Source organism: Thamnophis sirtalis, unplaced genomic scaffold (genome assembly GCF_051295495.1).
Source record: "Thamnophis sirtalis isolate CommonGarterSnake01/CBP01778 unplaced genomic scaffold, rThaSir2_p1.2 scaffold_3, whole genome shotgun sequence".
Lineage (NCBI taxonomy): Eukaryota > Metazoa > Chordata > Lepidosauria > Squamata > Natricidae > Thamnophis > Thamnophis sirtalis.
In genome coordinates this window covers 154,245,259-154,266,610 of record NW_028261383.1, presented here as the reverse complement: position 1 = coordinate 154,266,610, position 21,352 = coordinate 154,245,259, and the positions used below count along the sequence as shown (strand labels likewise).

Genomic DNA, 21,352 nt, shown 5'->3' with positions numbered 1-21,352 from the left:
TTAATGGCAAAACGAACGAACCACGGGAATGTTAGGAAAAACATTTTAATGGCAAAAATGATAATGGAAGCAACTTTCCAGAGATATTATGGACTTCCATTCATTGGATGTGTTGAAGCAGAAGCTAAAAAGGCACTTATTTTAATTTGGATTCCTGTACTTAACAGGAAATTAGGCCTCTGAATCCCTGCTATGCATAGTTCTAATCGACTTGCTCTAAAAAACGGAGGTACCATGTTGAACAGGGAACCATGGCAACCTAAAATGTTAAGAGAACTGAAGTAGCAGGAAACAAATCATCCATTTCCCAACTGATAGATTTACTTCCCACATTTTAAGAAAAAATCATAATGGTTTTATAAAACTGTAATCCGAATACCCTAATAATAATCCGCTGGATATGAAATGTGTGACCTTATTACCCCTCATGATTTCATTAAGGGTTAAGAGTGCAGATTTGAATCTCTAATGACTTGATCATAATTTTATATAGGCACAGATGTAAAGGGCAGGGCATTTTTTTTCAAGTAAGACTTAAAAAAAAAACCCAACCACATGGAATTACAGATTTTTTTCTTCCAGAGAGGAGTGGCAAGACATAAAATGCCTCTCATAAGATCCTCATTTATACAGATTTCACAGGTTCACAGTGCCCAATAAAAATGTGTTTTAATACCATATAACTTGAATGAATGTATAAGCATAATGTATATTAGGTTATAACTACAATTTTTAAGGCCAAATCAACTGAAAGCAGATTCCGTGCAGCATATTGTACAATTAAAACCAGTATAATGCTTAAAAACACCATGAGAAAACATGTAATTAGTGGAAAGATAACAACCAAAATCAACAGTAAGCATCACAAGGACACATCATTAACCTGTCCCATAGCTTGTGAAAAAAAGCCATATATTTAAAGAATATTGCAAGGTCAGGCAGTCCAAACTTCCAGAAGGATCTATTCCAAACCTCAAGTAGTATGACAGGAAAGGCACACTTCCCAAAACAAAGCAAAGGACAAATATCCAGTACGCTGAATTCAGTGAGCACCAAAGCCCCCAGAGAGGTTCTTTTCCCTGGTTTCCTGATGAATCGCATTTGCTCTGAACATTCTATACAGGGCGGGGCATAACCTTTTCCTAGGGGGTCACAGCAACACTTGTAATAACAACACAAATAATTCATACACCATTCGAAAGCCCATCAAAAACTGAGTTTATTGACACGATTTAATAGTCAGTATGACCACCATTAGCCCTTCGAACAGCATTCAAACGAGGTGGATAAGAACACAACAAATCTTCAAACAGTTCCGTTCGATTTTCCAGATTTTTCAACACAGTTTCCAAATTCATTCTCAAAGTTTCAACCGAAACAAATTTAACATTTAATAGCTCATTCAATTCAGTTTTTTATGGGCTTTAAAATGAGGTGTCGTGGAAGTTGTAAACTGCTGTCGATCTTGCTGTGACCCCCTAGGAAAAGGTTATGCCCCGCCCTGTAGTTTCAGCACCAAAGGTTTCAGCACATTTGGCTGCACATTTTTTTCTAAGACATTCTTAAACTACAGACTTTCAAAGCTCTTTTTTCTAGAGACAAAAGTTGGAAAAAGTTGAAGCAAACTAAAGATATTAAAAGGGAAGAATTTATCTAGGCAGAGAAGTCTTCAGCCTCTTGCATTCTTTGTTTATTGTCACAATTAAGAATCTTGCTTCAGCCAGCCTTTCAAATGATAAATTGCATTTCTTCAACTCTTAATCTACTCTACATAGTGCCCTGTTTGATTGTTAATCTTTATTATATTTTAAAGGTTGTAATTACTTTAGTGTTTCTTTTCTTTACAATGGTAAAGAAAATAGTGCTGGCAATTAGTTTAAAATACAGCCTTTAGAATACAATTACTTTAGAATATAGTAGTGGCAATTAGTTCATCCTGTTTTACAAGATAGTTTTCCACAAGAGGCATGTAAAAATTAACACAAATGAAGTAGGAGCTTTATTTTGAAAAGAGGTTTTTCACTCCTGATATTATTTCATGCCCTCTGGAATGGTCTCCCCCGTTGAGATCCGGACCCTTACCACCCTTCCAGCCTTCCGCAAAGCAACTAAGACCTGGCTGTTCCGGCAGGCCTGGGGCTGTTGAATTTTCCAGCCCCATCCGAGGTTATGAGTGTTGTTGTATTTTAAATTGTTGTCTTTTATTTTTATTTTTGTACCCCTTCCCCTTCTGATTGTTAGCCGCCCTGAGTCTTCCGGGAATAGGGCGGCATACAAACCAAATAAAACCTTAAACCTTAAATAAAACCTTAAACCTTATTTGAAAATCTAAACTGAAGTTTTCTGTCCAATTTTAAAAAGAACTGTCTACATAAGAATGCCAAACAGAAATTGTCATAAAAAGAGGAAAGATCTTCAAGCAGGATACTCACCTCTCTCTTCTTTTTGGCTTTGATCTCTTCAGTGTTGTTGGCAAGGCTAGACTTTCGCTTGGTGCCCTCTGATTTCTCCCGAGGCTTGTTTTCACCTTCCTTCATTTTTTTGTATTTTTTCATAAACTCAGCAATCAGTTCAGGGCAATCAAGGTTCTTTTCAGGTTCCCAAGTATTATGCTCCCTGACACAACAAGAGATGGGCAACAGTGGGGGGAAAGGAGAGTAACAAACAGAAGAAAAAATGAAGACATTCCCACTCAGTGATCACAAACATCAACTGAGAAGTGAGAGAAGTCTTAATTCATAATCAACGTATGAAAGAACAGTTCCATTTCCCCAAACAATATAATTATTTCTCAAGTTTACTGAAAATTAGATTTGCTTTAAAACTCAAGCTTATAGATTACTTTTTGCATTATGTTCTAATTTTAAAGAGAATTTTTATAAAATAATGTATCATTGGTATTTGTCACCAGAGAAATTGTCTTGAGTGTATACATATACTTCAAATCTCTGTTGGAAATGTGAATAACATGAAGAAACATTTTATCATGCATGATGGACACGTAAAAAAGCTTAAAAAAAGATCTTGAATATTAATAATGCAGGTAGTCCTCGAGTTAAAATCACAATTGGTCCAGAATTTCCATTGCTCAGCAAAATGACTCACACCTGATTTTACGACCATTTTTACATGGTTGTTAAGCAAAGGACTGTAGTTAAGTGAATCATATAGTCATTAAATGAATCCAGCTTCCCCCATTGACTTTACCTATCAGAAGCCAGCTGGGAAGGTTGCAGATGCTGATCACATGACCCCAGGCGCCGCAACCATTCTAAATACATGCTGGTTGAGAAGCATCTGAATTATGGTCATATACCAGTAACTATTGGGATGCTACAACAGGCCTAAGTGTGAGAACTCTAAGTCACTTTTTGCAATGCTGTTGTAACTTTAAATGGTTGTTAAGCAAATGGTTGTAAGTCAAAGGCTACTTATACACTAATTCAGAATATTTTAAAAGTTAACATGCAATTGAAACCAGACACTTTCTTTGGGGACTAATAGATAAACAACTAGAAAAAAGCTATGGAACTTTGTTTTTACTTGTGATAATTGCAGCAAGACTACTATATGCTCATAAGTGGAAACGTTTTGTAATACCCACATTAGAGAAATGGCTGGTGAGCATGATTTATCCAGAGATGAACAAATTAACTTCTTTGCTTAGAGAAAAAACAATATTTTATTGGTTGGAAATCGGTTAAATTTTTTTTGCACAAAATAGAAAAAAATGTACTTATGGTTTGTGGTTTTGATGATTAGCAAAAAAAAACCCTGGATAACAGCAAAGAATGAGCTTTCTTTTGTCATTTGTAATAGAGTAAGACTTAATTTTGCCATTGTACTTATATTTGCTGCAAAGAAAATTATTATTATTAATATTTTCGTAGATTTTCACAGGTGTAAGTATGCTGGTCTTGTTGTATTTGGGTTTTTTCCTGGGAAGTGATTTGTGACTTTTTCACACTTAAGACTGTTGCAGCAAGCCCATGATCACATGATTTACATTTGAATGTGTGACAACTAACTCACATTTATGACGGTTGCTGTGCCCTGAAGTAATGTGATCCCTTTTGCAATCTTCTGACAAGCAAAGTCAATGGGGAAGCCAGAATCACTTAACAAGGGAGTAGTTGTAACCATGTTACTAATTTAACAACTGCAGTGATTTACTTAACAAATGTGGCAAGAAAAATTGTAAAATGGAACAAAACTCACGTAGCAACATAAATTGTGGGCTCAATTGTGGTTGTAAGGCAAGGACTACCTGTATAAAACATTAGATGTACATCTTATTATAAAAATGCATATTCTAAGAATCACTTTCACAAATGGAACATATCCAGGCAAAGGGCATTTTCCCAACTATTAGGTGGGTTTCCTGTATACCAAATCAGCATGACATTTAAAATGCAAAGTATTTGTCAGAAGACACCCTTATCTTATACATCCAGGTTCTTAAAATAGTAATTAAGATGTTAAATAAATGCTAATAAATAATATAACCCTTTATTAAAGCCAATTAAAACCTCATGGCAGCAAACTAATGTCTGACTCTCAAAGAAACACTTTATCCAGGTTAGAAGAAGAAATTAAAGAAATCCACTCAAGGAAAAAAGACATGATGAGATGAATGGGCAAAAATCCCACAGGTTAATTAGGCTAATTTGTATCCAATATATCGATCGCATATGCTAAATAAATAAGATCACAGCAAAATACCATATAAAAGCATCTTGGAAATAATAAAAAGAATTAAGCTTACATGCCACCCAACTCCTAGCAAGTCTGGGAGATTAATAATCAACAGTTATTTTACCTCGGTAACAGAGTAAGACAGAGTAAGACCTCAGGAAGTCTGATTAACTGAAATATTGCCAAATATAGAAAGTTTCTCATTTTTTGCTGTGATAGCAGAGGGACTTGCTGTTTCAGTTGCTACACAATAGGTCAACACCTCAATATTGGCTTGATGGATTTGCCTTCCTACAATCAAGTAGTGTGCATCCATTTAAATATCACATCCTCAAATCTGAATCTTGTAGATAATGATTCTATAAACAGATAACGCACTTTGATCTTTTGGAACTGTAAAGCTATCTGGCATAACCAGGTTGATAAACCAGGATACAAATACATATGAATACACATATTCACAAACATCTTTTTGAGAGCAATTATTTTGTAGTAAGTTAAGTGAGAAAGAATGTTCATCTTGGGTGCTTAAAACGCCCCCACTCTTCTGCATATCTTGCTCTGATACATTCAACTGTGCAGTTATCTATTCACTTGAGTTCCATTACATAATCCTGGAAATTCTGCTTGGCCTATCTTGGCTTCACAGATTTTCAGGCATTATCTTGCAGTTTTCAACTTACTTTAATCGCTATAGCAGCTAGAAAAGTTTTTAAAAAGTAAAAACGAAAATATCTAGGATGCTGTTTAACATCCAATACCAAAATTCTGTGCTTGGATTTATAGCCTTCAAGGCGCTTACAAAATTTCCCTATGATGCAATAGAGAGATGACATTAATTAAAATGGTAATTCAATTAAATCTCAATCTGATTTGATGTTAAAAACAATGTTAAATTTATTGAATATGATGCCATGGCAAAAATTAATCCTTAAGGCCTTCCAAAAGAACCATGCATCTGCCTGCTTTTGAAAGGTCCTGAGGATCCTTGCCTTGAGGACAAGGTTTTCTAAAGGAGGGAGCTGCTACAGAGAACACCCATCACTAGCATCTCCCCTCCCTGTAGTACTTCCTGATAGGTTGGCAACTCTTAGTTGTTTGGGTAGGAGGACAGAAACAGCTGGGAAAAACACTACCTAAGATGCCCAGGTTTTGAACCATTGTAGGACTTCGTAGATAATTATCAGAATCTTGAATTGCACTTGGAAACTTACTAATAACCAGTGCAGCTCCTGCCATAGAGGCAGTTTTGTAATTCTTAGCTGAGCATGCATATTGTGTGAAGCTTCCACGCAGTCCTCAAGGGCAGCTCCAAGAACAGCAGGTTATAGTAATCTTATTTGAAGATGAGAAAGCCGTGAAGTCATCTTCAGTGCACTGTGTTCCAAGGAAGCTGCACTGGTGAACCAGTTGAAGCTGTGCAAAAGCCCTTCTGGCCATGGTCTCCACCCGGTCTTTGACCAGTAGCCATTCACAAACACAAACTGATTGCAATTGTGTGCTTTCCCCAAAGGTGCACAAAGCTGGTGCAATCCTGGAATCAGATATTCTCTGAAACAATAACTACTCTGTCTTGCTTGGGTTGAGTTTGAACCTGCTTTTCCCCACTCAGACTGTGACTGCCTCCAGACATCAGGTCATGATTTCTCTCTTTCTCCTAGTAGGCCTAGGGTAGAGAAGTGCAATCACTTATAGATGATACTTGGATCCAAACCAACAGGTAACTTCTCCCAGTGATTTCATATAGATGTTGAAGAGGATAGGGGAAAAGACTAAACTAGGGACCTCATATAGAATTGTCTAGGAGTCTGGCCTCTTTCCCTCCACAGTCAACATCTGGATACCTCAGATAGGAGTGGAACCATTACAGCATCATGCCTCCAACTCTCACCCCTTGCAGGCAATCCAGAAGGACTGTTTGATGGTATCAAAGAGATTCAGAAAAACAAGGATGGTCACATCCAAGTCTCACTGTAGGACAGTCAGAAGAGTGACCAATATGCTTCCATCCCATGCTCAGGTCTGAACCCAAACTACCAAGGGCTAAGATAATCCTCCCTCCAGAGCCTTCTGCAATTGCAGCACCACCACTTAATCAAAAAAGGAAGAGGATGTTTGTTGTATCTAGTCCTGTCTTTTAAGGAAGTTCTTCTTTAGGGGCTTCTAGGAATTCCCCTTCTCTCAAAAAAAATGATTGATTACAGCCTGGATCCTACTTCTAGTCCCCTGCTTGACTGTTTTTATTAGCCAAGTGGGACAAAAGTCCAATTCAAAATGGGGAAGCTAAGATCACAGAATTTTTGTAGAATATATTATAGTGTGGAGTGCAGGGAATTAACTTTTTTTTTCTCCATGAAGCAATAGTGCTGGTGAATAACTCAAGTGGAACTACCAACTCTGTGAAGTGAGAGAGGGAACGCAGATGCCAGTATTTCCAAAACACATTTTAAGGTCCCAGGCTTTGCCTCATGACCCACTTATTTAAATGGATGCACGCCACTCTTATTTGGAGTGAGCAAAGCAAGCTCCCACCTGTGGGATTTACCTTCCTCCTTTAAGGGAAAGCTTGAATAACGGCAATGGATTTTAATTTGAAACACTGCCTGGAGCTCTGCTACCAAGAAAGATCAAAGCCCATGTCAGAAGGAAAGTTGGACTTACTCAGAGAATCCTTTCCACTTGAGAAGATACTCCACTTGACCCTTCACAACACGCCTGTCTAGAACCTTCTCCACAACATATTCCTCCTCTTCTTCAGAGGACGAACTATCTGCTGTCCTCTTGTTTCTTTTTCCCATAGCGCAGAAGTTGTACCTAATGCACCAAGGCTACCCAATTCCTGCAAATCGGAAGTGAAATGTTAATTGGTGGTAACTGCAAACCGGTTTCTGTTTCCATAAATCTCATGCTAAACATCCATCTATATAATACACATCTCAAAGGTCTCATGTCTGATTACTAACATTCATTGCTTACATGGAAATCTGGAAGCATATTTTAGAGGAGAACTTCGATACCAAGGAGAAATACAGTTAATATTTTTCTTCCATGTTCTCCTTTAAGATGGTTGATACAGCACAAAACCATATACAATTTTAAAGCTACCTACAATTCAGCTGAAATATCAACCATTTTGATACTAGTTGCTAAGGACTGTGCAGCTGAATTAATTGATATAACATCCAGAAAAAAAACTATTCTCATAAAAATCCAGAGTTAAAATTAGCCCACAAATTATTAAATACCAATGTTTTATTTATTGCAGATCTGATTGGAATTCAACAAATTGAGCATTGTTTGGCTGTTCATTCAAATTCAAAATTCTTTGTAGATAAAGAATGAGAATATCCAAATCAAGGCCCAATCTCCTACATTTATTAGTATATTCCTAAGCACTGTTTATTTAAATTCTATCTTTCCTCTAAAAAGTGTTTTAACATAGATATCATTTAAAATGAATGACTGAAACCAAGAAAAAGTCTTGTCCTTGCATCTGTCCACAGATATTTATTCATGCAGTATCTTATTCTTAAAATGAATGGTAATTTCAGACACATTTTAAATAAATAATTCATATACAGCTTCCAAAAAACGGAATGATTTGTCATTGTCATTGCTATGTACACAGGGCCTGTAAGACTGTTTCAAAATATTCTCAACTTTAAACATTTAAAAGTTTGAGAAGTTTAAAAATCTTCTCAAGCAGAGGAAGCATCCCAATTATGTTTCTCACACATTTTCACTACCTTAATGTTTACTTAAGTGCATGAAGAAATGTACCTCCCACTTTTTTCACCTTTAGCACTTTTTACAGGTCTTCTTGCAAACAAATCAAAATGAAACTTTGTTAAGTCACTGATTTGAATTTTTCACACTTTTCTACTCCACTTTGGAGCAGAATTAAAGTTTTCCAATTTAGCTTACTTTGCCTCAGGATCCAGGTTCCACAAAATCCAATATATAATCTCTCATTGGGATTACTAAAGTTATGATGTTAGAATAATGTTGAAAAAAGCATGTGTTTTGTACTTTCTAGTAATCACTGCATATATATTCAGTATAAAGGTTTCCAGATACTAAGGTCCTTCGCTTTCTGGAAGTAAGAACTAATGAACTCATTTGTACTTACTTTGGAACACGGTACAAAGATAAACTTGCACTCTAAGTAACTTAGTTGAGGAAAGAAAAGTATGTCAAGTTGGATTTACAAAAAGTTATTAGAACAGGAATTGTATTTACTTGATAGTCTACATCCTGTTTTTCAAAAGCTCAAGAGGGTTTCCATGGACATTGCACTTCATTTCATCTTCACAACACTTTTGTGAGATGGATTAGTCTGAAAGAGAGTGACTGGCCCAAAATTACCCAGTAATTTTCCATGGATAAAAGTGGATTTGAAGCTGGGTCTCCTTGATCAAAATCCAACACCTTAACCATTATACTATAACACAATGCTCAGAAAGTATATATTTGCTTATATTGCTAGATTGCCCTTATTACTCATGTTATAGAAGCATATAAACATTTTAACACTTGGTATAGTGACTAGGGAAACAGCAAAGGAGTCGTTCGTTCTGGGAATATTAGGAATGTGAATGGAGAGTGGATTTCAAAAAGAAAGATCTAGAAATAAAAAAGGGAGGGAGAGACAGAAATGATGCTCTTGACAGCAAGAAATATTTAATATGAAATATTTAAATCTTTGCTGCAACAGTAACTACTTTACTTTGTTTAAAAAAAACCTTCAAATATTGCTCTACTTCTATAGTTAAAAGATAAACACATTATCTTAAATCCTCATCTTCCCATAGTAAAAACAAGACACAGACATACATAATAAGTTATTTATATTCATAGCAGTTAGAGAATTCATTTGTTAATTAGGTAATTTAGTGGAGGTATTGATAGACAAAATTAAATTTTAAAAAATGCCATACAAATAAGTGAAAGTTTCATTCAAAAGTGGGGTTGAAAGACTAAATAACTGAAATGATTGATTCTTCTTATGACCCAGAGTCCCACTGCTACAGCTACAATAACCTGGAATGCAGTGATGTTGTGTTCATGGATCAGTAGTTAAAAGTACTGTCACAGCTACTTATACAAAGGCATTATTTTTCCAGCAATTTATAACTTGCCTATAAACATTCACCAGTTTGAAATATTGGCTTAGGAGGACTCAGTTCTGAGTGAATGCTAATATTCCGCCCTTCAAAGAAACATGTGAATTTGATCAATTATATGCTCTTAGTGAACATGTATTCCAAGATGATCTGTCTCCAATCTGGCTCTTCAGGTCTTCCAAGAATAAAAAAATCAATTACCTGTACCATATGAGTTACTAGGCTGCAAGGGGGAAGGGGAATAATTATACTTTGCTTGGGCAATTATAAATTACATTCCCAGTTTTAAATAATTTTAATGTAGTAGACGATTAGTTCATAAACACTACTCAGCTGTGCTTGGTGCAGAGAGATTTTAAATTTTTTCTTAATTACATCATTTTCATTAATTACACAATACTGAAATAAAATTTCAATGTCTTAAACTGTTTTATTAATAATGATAATTTTATTTTGCATTTTATCTCTAAATAGATTTTGTCCATTGTCTAAGACTAAAATGAAGTTCTGTTTATTGTTTCCAAAGTCCTATAAACTGAGTTCTGGAAGTCTCTATTTTACTATACTTGCAGAAAACTAAAACCATTAAATATTAATTTAATAATAGCACAGGGTAAGGACATCTATATTTAAATGATTATTTGATCCTGAGTATGAGTTCCAACTCAAAGCACTGATGATATTACCTAGTTTGGGTAATGGAACAAGCGAGTTCAGAGAGCACCAAAGACCTCTCAATTGGAAGTCTTCATGCTTTTGCAATCTATAAGAGTATGGTGCTAAACCTTTATTTATTTCTGAATAAGAGTTAAATATTTTCAGATTTAATAGATTGCATTTAAATTATCTTAACCCAATCTACTCTGCAAAATACCATTAACCTAGAGACATAAGAAATTTAAAAAGCTATCTCCTTATGGTGACCAAGCAGCACTGAATGACATTCTCTTTGGCAAACATAATTAAAGAGAAACAATGACAAATAAACTTTGACATGAAACATGTTTATTTGCTCACAAATTGTCTAAAACATTTTGGTTCTTTGTAATAAGGCTAAAATAGCAATAGCAATAGCAATAGCAATAGCAGTAGACTTATATACCGCTTCATAGGCCTTTCAGGCCTCTCTAAGCGGTTTACAGAGAGTCAGCATATTGCCCCCAACAATCTGGGTCCTCATTTTACCCACCTCAGAAGGATGGAAGGCTGAGTCAACCCTGAGCTGGTGAGATTTGAACCGCTGACCTGCTGATCTAGCAGTAGCCTGCAGTGCTGCATTTAACCACTGCGCCACCTAAAAGAAATATTTCCCTGCTTGTTGAAATCTGTTTACAACCAGTATCTGATAAATGTCTCAAGGTGCAATAAACCAATACATACACACATATATAAATACTGAATTTATATAAATATTAACAGGGTCTAGATTTCAGAAGGTCAGTTTGAGCAACGTGAAAACATAAATGTAGAAAAAACGTAACAAGATTGTATTAAAACAGTGGTAGACTGCATATTATCGACTGCTAATATTTAAATGAATGTACTTGTGATTTATCCTAACAAATAGCTTTAGACCAGAGGTGTCAAACTCGTGGCGTCATGGCAGCATCATGTGACATATCAGGACTTTTTTTCCCCTTCGCTAAACCGGGCATGAGCGTGTCCAGTGCATGATGCATCTGGCCTCCAGGCCGCAAATTTGACAGCCCTGCTTTAGACAATGTAAAAATGACAAGAACTCAATATTTATTTGCAGAATTTATATGGCTGCTGGCTAAACTTTAACAATATGACTCAAAATGGCTTACAACACACCCTAACAACAATAAACAATAAAATTAATGAAAGGCAACCTGATTCGCATTCATACTATTTCAAATTCGTTTTGTTACAAGATGGGCAGCAAATAATTTAATAAATAAATTTCCTGATGGGAACTTACTCAGGCCCCAATACTCAGGGTAGTCATATTTTTAAGCTCTTTCTAAACAGGGCCAACTGAAAAATGGAAAGGAGATTGTCCCAGGGGGCAAACAACACTGCTGAAAAGGCAGCTATTTGGTTCCTCCTATCATGTGGCACTGTTTCAGTGAACAAATCCAAAGCATGCCCACTCTATTAAAATGAGAGAAGCAGATGTTTTTAGGAGGAGATAGCAACAAAAATAACTTAATCCTTTGCCCGATAGGATTGTAAGTATAACCAACACCTTAAATTGCACCTGGAAGCTATTAGAGGGCCACTGAAACTCACAAAGTAGTGCTGTTACATGGATAACCCAAGGTATGCCCATAACTACCCACACTCATTCATTTTGGACAAACTGCAGCTTTCAGGTGGTCTTTAGAAGAAGCTATCCTGTCCCGACTCACAGAAATTAGAGACAGGAAAGTTTTATATTTTTATTTAAAAAGTTTTCAAACAGAATTTTAATGGCCAACAGTTTGAACAAGAAGGGAGTTAAAGAGTTGAGGAATATGAGATAAATGAAGAGTTGTCACTAACAGATCTGTGAGGTACATGGCTCACTTTATATAATGGTGGCATGACCTCCATTTATTCCTTTGACCAGGCAGGACTTAGTACTTTGTTCAGGCCACCTCTCCTCCCAGCAGGCCTTTGCAGGGGGGGAGGGGGGTTGGCTTCTGAGGCCAGTGATAACTGCCTCTCTTGGTTGCTATGCAACACTGCTTTTTCTGCTTGCAACTCTTCCAGTTAAATAGCTTCAGGCTGATAAGCCTCTTCATTTTCCAAATCTAAGCTGATCCTGACATTATCCCCCTTCCATGCAGATTAAGCCATGGGGTTCTTTGGATACCATCAATGAAAATAGGCATGTGAAGCAGGGAGGAAGAACATCACTGATATTGTCCTAGGAATGCTCCTCTGGTCCATAACCTTTCCAATCCACCAGATGCTAGAGGCAGCTCTGATGAAGCCAAGAATCCAGAATGTGGGTTACCAATATTATTCAGGTTCCCCTTCAAGCACAATAGATGGTGGGACTAGTGTGGAGGAGCAATGAGATTGAGAGGCAGCAGGATCAGCAAGGAATGATGAAATACAGGATGAACATGGAAATTGAAAAGTAATTTGAGCCAGAAACCATTGGGTTGATAATAGCTTCCATTGGGAATGGCCCTAGGAAGCAGTGATCCAAGTTCTTTACTGGGTCCTCACAACTATTGGAGGATCTGCCTGGCAACAATGATCAGCAAAGTGTTTATAAAATCCCTAGCCTTCTGTAACTGATTTTGAAGAATAGCTTGCAGTTACTACAAGAGCTGATCTGAGTTTGGGACAGAAGAGGCTGGGGATTCAGTCTCAGCCAACTGCCACACCCCAAGGCTTCTACTTCAGGCCAAATGCCTCCAGTGCCACTAAGCCTCAAGGCCTCAATTGCCCCCATTGCCTTGTGCTTCACTGGATCTGCCACACCTCTCTTACCTTCAATGTTTTTCTCTGATTGTCTATGCAAGGCAGCTGCTAGTCATGCTAGGCCTTCTTACCGAGACTGTCTCATGCCATTCTCACATAGGTTAGGAGCAGCAGGAGAAAATATCAAAATGGGCCATAGCAAATCCTGTGAAGTATACAGTGTAGGACTTAAAGTGGCATTTTTTTCTGGCAGTGGCAATGCTGAGGTTGAAGTAGAAGCATGGGAGCAATGAGAACTTGTCCCCAGACCTCTACTTCACTCCCCCCATCTCTCTATTGAGTAGCCAATTGGGCATAGATGGGGAGGGGGGCAGATGGGAGCTGCAGAATTCCTACAGTTGTAAGCACTCTGAGTATGCACCTGTTTCTGGGGGCATGACAGCTTTACACATGCTGTTGGGCCAGGCCTGCTTTGTGCTACACTACATCATCCCTCAATTCATACACAGCCTGCTCCAGGCCTCCCAGGGCCTTCCCCACTCTGAGGTACCCCATACTGAGACTCTGTCCACTTAACAACCTGTGATTCTCACTAAACAAACACAATTGCAAATGCCAGGGCTGTGATTGTTGAATGAAGAGGTCACATGACATCTCACCTAGTGACTGCTTCACTCAACAATCAAGATTTCAGTCCCAACTGTGGTGACAGGTCAAGGAAGGACAATCTGTAGTGGCCTCATCAGAACAGAGGAGCCATCTTTGGAATCTAAGCTGTTTTAATGATGCAAATCATTAAAAGGGAGTGGGAATACTCTACAAGGTTTCTCACTCCATTCCCTCAATTTAAAAAAGAGAAATACTCAACTGTCAAGTCTCAGCCATTTTGCTATTGAATTTTTAGTAGCATGATTTTCTGATGATGAGGAAGGTATAAACAGGATATTGAAAGTCTGGATGGATCCCTGCATTGCCCATCCTTGTACTGGATATTCATCTGACCACAAGATAAAGAAAAGTATAATAGAAACATCTCTTATATGATGAAGAATACAGGGAAAGCCTATTGGTTTCCCCATAGTACAGTATTTTGCTACCTATCCACTTCATGTTCTTTGATCAAAGCTTGTTCAAGTAGCCTTTACACATCTCGCAATGCTGATTTCTAACAAGAGAGCAGTATTTGTGGCTGTTAAGATGCTTCAACAGGTAGAAAAAATCAATTGGCTCCATACAATCACTTTTATTTTTCCACTCCTGATACTCAGCTGGTACTCAATTCTTCTGATAATTTTGAAGCAACTGGGAGTGGAGGGGGGTAGCTGCAACAAATAAAAGGTAATTGGGGGGGGGGGAAGCAACATTATTTTTAATAGGTAAAATCACCATGACATTATAAAATGAATCATATATACGTTCATTTGCGATTTTAAGTATGATTGATGTATAAAACACAATGTTTCAGTTTATTCAGACAATAAAAACATTGCTTTAATTTAAAATCATTTTAATATTAATTGCAAATATAGCTACAAGCCACTGAAATCTGGAGAATTAAAGAGATGGCAATATATAGCCACCATTTTGTTAGTTGCTTGTCGGTTTCTATGATGTCCAAATGAAATGTCCATATCAGATGATTTTTGATATTCATTGCTGAAATGCCCCCATTTCTTCAAATAGCTTGGTGAGTGCTCCCAATCTCATTTTAGCTGTCAGTCTATAGTATAGTTAAGAGAAATTACCATTTCCAACATTTATGGTCATATTAATATACTAAACTATCAGTACCGCCCTTAGCAATACTGATGTGAATATTTATCCTCCTTCAAAATCATTTCCAAGCACAACTAATATCTTCTAAGGCAGAAGCCCATGTTTGTTTAATATTAACTTACCAATAGGTACAATTTTATCAGATGAATGAGGCCTTTAGAACAAAACTAATATACAACACCAATCAGCACAAAAATGTAAATACTAGTATCATGCTATGCAACTGATGTCTAATATTTATATATTTTAAGTATATAAGGCAGGATCCAATACACATGCCTTTTCTATAAAATCATTTCTCACTCCTTGCTCAGGACAATTCTAGAGCAGATTTTGAGGGCATTCACAAAGATTTGTTGAAGGAAGAATAATTTTTATTTCATAATAGAAACTTTGTGGAAATATTTAATTAAAATCCATCCATACTTATTATCATTAAAGAGCATATTACCCAGTTATCCAGAACTAGTTGTAAAAAGCAAAGCTTCCTTTGAGACAAGCCTGATTCCTACTGATTTTATGGATGTGTCCATGTAGTTTTTTTGGTTTGCTATTGCCTTCTTCCCATGTTTTTTTTTTAACTTTCCATTCTAGGTATATCCATGATACTCCCTGATACTTCAGCCAAGTATCAACCAAATACAAGCCTTGCTTAGCTTAAGCCCAGACAAGAATGACCATCTACTGTCTCCTGGATCATCTATTTTAAAATAAATATACTTTCTTAAAAATACATCTTTAAATTGCTATTCATTACAATTAGTCATTTTTGGGACACCTGCCTTATAATTATCTATGGATAACATCTAATTTAAAACAATTAAAATTTTGATCATCAAAACAAACCCTTAAAATTAGTGTCAAAATATGATCTAATAAATTTCTTAGTCCTTATCTACATTTATTATAATAGCAATAACCTAGGCTATCATCAATTGTCTGATGAAACTGATTTTCAAACCACCTGTGTACATGGTTCTTGTTCCAGTTTCATGATAATGGATTTCCTTCTAGAGTAGAGGTGAGATTCACTTACCTTTCCTACTGGTTCGCAAATGTGAGCACACTCACGTTCTGTCCAGTGCTTGTGCATTACGTCAGCGTGGGTGGGTGGAGTTCACCCGAACCGGAGAGAACCGTCTGAATACCACCTCTATATTAATGAATACTCTACATTTACTCTGGCAGCAAATGAAACTCACTTTATAAGAGTTTCTGATTGCCTGATTGTTTTGTAATTCAGCTGTGTTTCATACTGCTTTATAATTTTATCTTTCTAATATTTTTATTAACAAGGAATCCCTATAACCTAATTTAACGGTCAAATCATTGAAGGGAATAAAAATAATTCCCTATGTTGTGTTTAAAAAAAACCTTACAAAGACACATACATATACTATTTATTATTTTTGAACATAAATGGCTTCATCTGCCTTTTAAATAAGTGATAGTTCAAAGTTCTGGTGGGACTGAAAAAAGGGATTTATGATCGGTCTCTGAAGTTAGTGATTTCACCGCCTCTGTGGTCACATGATCAAAATTAAGGCACTTGGCAGCATGCTGAATTGTCTGCAAGGGAGCTTCAACTCTCCCACCCATCTTCCCTATGTCCTTTTAATCTCCTGCCACCCTGCATGCTGCTGTCCCAACTGACATTCTTGCTCCCAGCACTGTTGATGAGGTGTGTCTGGCCTGACCCTTTGTGAGATAGTTGCTGGCTTCATGAGGCTCTCTTCTTCATGTCGTGCACAATGGTTTCTTTGCAAGACCTGGGGAAGATGGCCACATGGCCAGCAGCTGCCTTGCAAAGATCAGGGTGGCAGGGCAACAGGGGCCTTGGAGTGAAAAGATGAGAAGGACAATTAGGGCAGCTGTGACTTTGCACCATGCTACGGCCAAACTTTGTGCTGTGGCCATCTTGCAGCCCCAGAGCTGTAGCACACCAAGAAGCCCCTTTACACTGCACTGCTGGGCCAGGTTTGATCTGGGCTTCACACTGTAGTTCAGGGCCTTTTTGCAGTTCCAGGGCTGCAAGATGTCAAGAAGCCCGAGTTGCAATGGAGCAAGCAGGGGAGTTACTGTCACTCCTTTACCTTACTCTGGCTTGAGCTGGGAGGGACAAAGCCCCAAATGGTTTGCCTTGGCTTGTGTGGGTCCTTGGCTAACAACTAATGGAGTTTGCTTAATGATAGTAAAGGGGATAGTAATGTCATCATTAAGCAATATGATCATGTGACATAGCACTTTATGACCGCAGTAGTGGAAATTCTGGTCCCAGTTGTGGTTATAAGATAAAGACTACCTGTATCAGGATAGGTGATAGTGGAAAATACTCACTTTCAAATACGATTTGGACTAAATCAACTTTTATTTACAAAGAATGCATTGTGCTTTAAATATTTCCATTCTTCTGCTATATAAAATTAGATAACTCCTTCTATCTAAAATATGCTTGTTCCCATTTCAGGAATCACTCTAAAAGATCATCCATGTAGCTTACCTGATTAATAACATATGACTCTCCTCCCTGAATATACCATAGTTAACATTTGTTCAAGATTGCCAGATTTCAGTTAATCTAATGATAAAACCTGACAGTTCCCATAAGAACACACTTACGTTTTCTAGATCACAGAAGGAATTATTACATGGTTCAAGAGGTTAAACATTGATAAGCTAGTGTGATATTTCTCAGCCACGCCAATTTTTTGAAGATACCAATTTGAGATCTTTGAAATAAGGGAGAGACACATATGTAATAAAACACATGGTAAAATTTGCTCTTAGAGTAATAATAGGAATATAATAATTTTCAGGACTTTTATGACTATGCTTATAACCAAAATGGATCTGCAGTAGCAAACTGTAACAATGTTAAATGCTGGAACAGGAGGGAAGGGAATCAGTGCATCTTTTACAAAATAAAGTGTTTTCCACTCAAAATTGTCCCTGCAACTAACTTTAATCTTTTTACTCCCCAGAAATTATTCCAATACTTGTATAAATATGGGAGGCAGCAGCTCAAATGCTGTATTCTTAGAACTTATTCTAGTTTTTAAATGTAGCTTTTAAACTACCCTAAAATTAGAATAGCCTATTACACCAGCTTCCTGATAAGATTAGCAAATTCAATATCCTCTTTAATCTTTAATTAAAATGAACATCATTTATACAATGCAAATACAACTACAAATATGCACTGCTATATGGAATAGCACTGATTTTTTTTTTAAAAAAAAACAAATATTTATATATAATGTACTGGGTTTATATTGGTTAATTTCTTGTATATACCGGTATTTTGCAGTCTTCTTAAGTTACTCACATAGCTCTATAAAGTTGGTTTCCAAATATTGCTTTTCTTAATTTACTCACTATGGAAAGTTTTAAACTTTTTACAAAACTACAATTATACATTTCAAAATAATACAGCTTAATTTCAATATATCGATCTTCTCACAACTTGTATCAAACATTCATTCTGTACTTCAAATCATATTTAACTATTCCTGATCCTGAAACCAGTAATAAAAATTTTATCCAAAAAGCAAAAGGAAATAGAGATCTTATAAATCAATTTTAAAGCAAAAAAAAAAAAGGGGCTTGTTGAAAACAGAACAAGTTCTAAAATTCTCATTGTTTGACAGTCACTGCACTTTAAATAAAAATATTGGTAGTCACTGCACTTTAGACATTTAAAGTATTTAAATGTTTACTTTTTGTATATGAAAAGGGTGTATTATTATGGCAAATTAGAAATACAGACATTTTACTTCATATCTTAAGCTAGCTTAATTTTGTAAACACATCTGTTGTTCGTTCAGAAAAGTGTTCAGCCAGCATGCTAAAGACAATATAGAGTAGCTAAATCAGAGTTACATTAAAAAAGAAAACTTAAAAATAAATTGCCAATTTACCTGTATTAATGTAATTAGTTCTTTTTTAATGTGCATGAAAAATAGTTGATAGAAATAAAATTTACATTGAAACAAAAATTTTATTGAAGCAGGTTAGTAAAGCAGCCATAAACAAAGAAACCATTCTTAAAGTGCTAAAGTAGTAATGTCTTCTGGAAGAAGCAATACAGCTAGCTGCTTTGAAGGTTTTCCCTGGTTGTTTCTGCATGCCTCTGCAAACATGTTTTACTAGTACCAGTAGTTCAATGGAAGTGATGTCTATGTACAAACACTAACATAAAGACAGTTAGGAAAAAAAAGAGTTGTACTGAATTTTCTGGAGGACACCATTAATTTAATATTCAGAGAATGAGTATATTGTTTGCATCAATGCACTTTGAGAAATTAACTTTTGGGATACTATCTGGTGCACCAAAATGTCTGGATAATTTAGAGATTACATTCCTCCCAGAGAGGAAAAAAAAAGTGTACATTTTTCAAAGTGGCTAAGCCATAAATTTAGATACTTTTTTGACTTATTAAATCTAGTGTAGGGAAATGTGCTTTAAATTCTTGGATTTGATTCACACTATGTACAGAAATCTCCCCCATGCCTAGTTTACTTTTCTTAATGAAGGGACAATGAAACAGATAACAATGAATTGTGTCTGCCACTACTTCATTTTGCAGTCAGAAGTTCTGATTTGCTAAAAATTACACTTTGCATTTAACACTACCATATGTAGTCTACTATATGTAAGAACTAGAAAATCATTAGAAGTGTTACATAGATACAAACAATCTGATCATCCTCTTAATTCTATAAGGAACATTTTTTCCCTTTTGCAAGGATTTCTAACATTGTTTGGGTCAATTGGCTCACTTAGAATTTTGGGAGTGATGTGGGCATTATTATTGCATCCACCTATTCCTATTTTCTAATTCCATCTCAGGAGTACTTTATGAAACAGTTAAAATGCAAGTTTGTTTTGAGGCTGGTGGTTTGTTTTGCAGCATGATAATTTTAATTAGAAAAGAGTTGAAAACTACCTACAAACAAATGAGCACCAAGAAACATCAATGAGTACATTGTCATTTCAGGGCTCCCACCACTGCATAAGCATCTTAATGTGCTGAGTTTCAAGCTCTGCATAGAAAACAACTACTTTTTCTCTCCTTAATAAATATTTTACCTTTTGCTCATGTAAAATATGTTCATGTGTACCTCAATCATGTATGGTTTTTTTACAAGTTATTCCTGCTTTGTTCACTAGTTTTTACAAATATGGTATCATTAACCAAAACCATGTTACTTATTTTGTGTACATAATAGAAAAATGTTATATCTTTAAGCAAAAAAAGCTGTGTAAATGGTATATATAATAAACAGCCAGAAGATTAGATTCTGTTCTAATTCTGAGTAAATATTTTACTTAATAGAAAACCAATTTTATTTTTACTAGAACATAACCTGAAATGTACCAACATAATTCATGTTGAGATTAAGAAATCAACTTCTTTACATTTCAAGAGGAATCTTTCTTGAAATCTCCTGAATGCTACCATATTCCAAGCTGAATCCTTGTAATTACTCTTCAGTTTTCTTCTGTTCTTTCTCAAGTCATCAAGTTTATGATAATCAGGATACTGTTTATGCAGATTACTGTAAATAGGCAACAAGTATCTTTTCCATGCTAAATACTAAACAAAAAGTTAGGGTGCAAAAAGCACTTACCTGTAAGTGCTCTATACAACGTATAGAGTTTCATGTAAGCCAGGCTCATGCTTAAATGCACTATTAATAGGACATTATGGCTATATATGGCCAACATGAAAAACACTGCAAGTGTGGGGGACTTAATAGAACAATTAAGAACATTTTGAATCTAATATCCCAGAAATGCACTGACTTAAGGCTCCCTCCCACCGCATACATGCTACACCATACTTACATGTAGTTCTTAATTATTACTGAGAAGCAACCACAATTTTACCACCATTCCAGAAAACAATTTAAGGTTTCCCATCAGTTTAGAACTGTATATTTAATTTGTATCCCTCCTTTATTGTTTTTACAAACTTACCCACAACAACCCTGTGAGGTGGGTTGGGCTAAGAGAGAGTGACTTGGCCAAAGTCATCTAGCTGGCTTTTATGGCTAAGGAGTGGCTTGCAACTAAGTGTCCTGCTTTGTAGCCTGGTACCTCAACTACTAAACCCGTGATGGCGAACCTATGGTATGCTAGAATCCGGAAATTTGGCTTTTCTGGAGTGCGGTTCCGACAAGTGCTTGTGCGCATGCGTGATGTTTACATACACACACATGTTATCAGGCATTAAGTGTCCTTGGGCAGACTAGGTACTAGTGAGAAGGTAACTATATACATAGGGAGTCCTTGACTTTACAACTATAATGGAGCCTGCTCATTACAATTGTTAAGGCGATCATTAACTGAGGACCTCAAGTGATCACCATGCTTAATG

The 21,352-nt window shown here is 36.3% G+C and overlaps 1 protein-coding gene and 1 long non-coding RNA gene across 3 annotated transcripts in view; both read right to left on the bottom strand.

Annotated features, from left to right (window-relative positions):
* CBX5 (chromobox 5) overlaps positions 1-21,352 on the bottom strand; it is a 44,543-nt gene that overhangs the window by 17,274 nt on the left and 5,917 nt on the right. For both annotated transcript variants that reach the window (XM_087710500.1, XM_087710498.1), the window contains exons 2-3: positions 7,357-7,534; positions 2,433-2,616 (exon numbers count right to left, since the gene is read on the bottom strand). In XM_087710500.1, coding sequence (XP_087566626.1) covers positions 2,433-2,616; positions 7,357-7,493 — 321 coding nt within the window. In that variant the 5' untranslated portion in view covers positions 7,494-7,534. The remainder of the gene's footprint in view (positions 1-2,432; positions 2,617-7,356; positions 7,535-21,352) is intronic.
* LOC148048271 (uncharacterized) lies at positions 10,279-18,306 on the bottom strand. The gene is made up of 3 exons (XR_015696057.1): positions 17,592-18,306; positions 11,113-14,518; positions 10,279-10,871 (listed from the first exon to the last, which is right to left on the bottom strand). It is a non-coding gene; the product is annotated as an uncharacterized LOC148048271 (long non-coding RNA).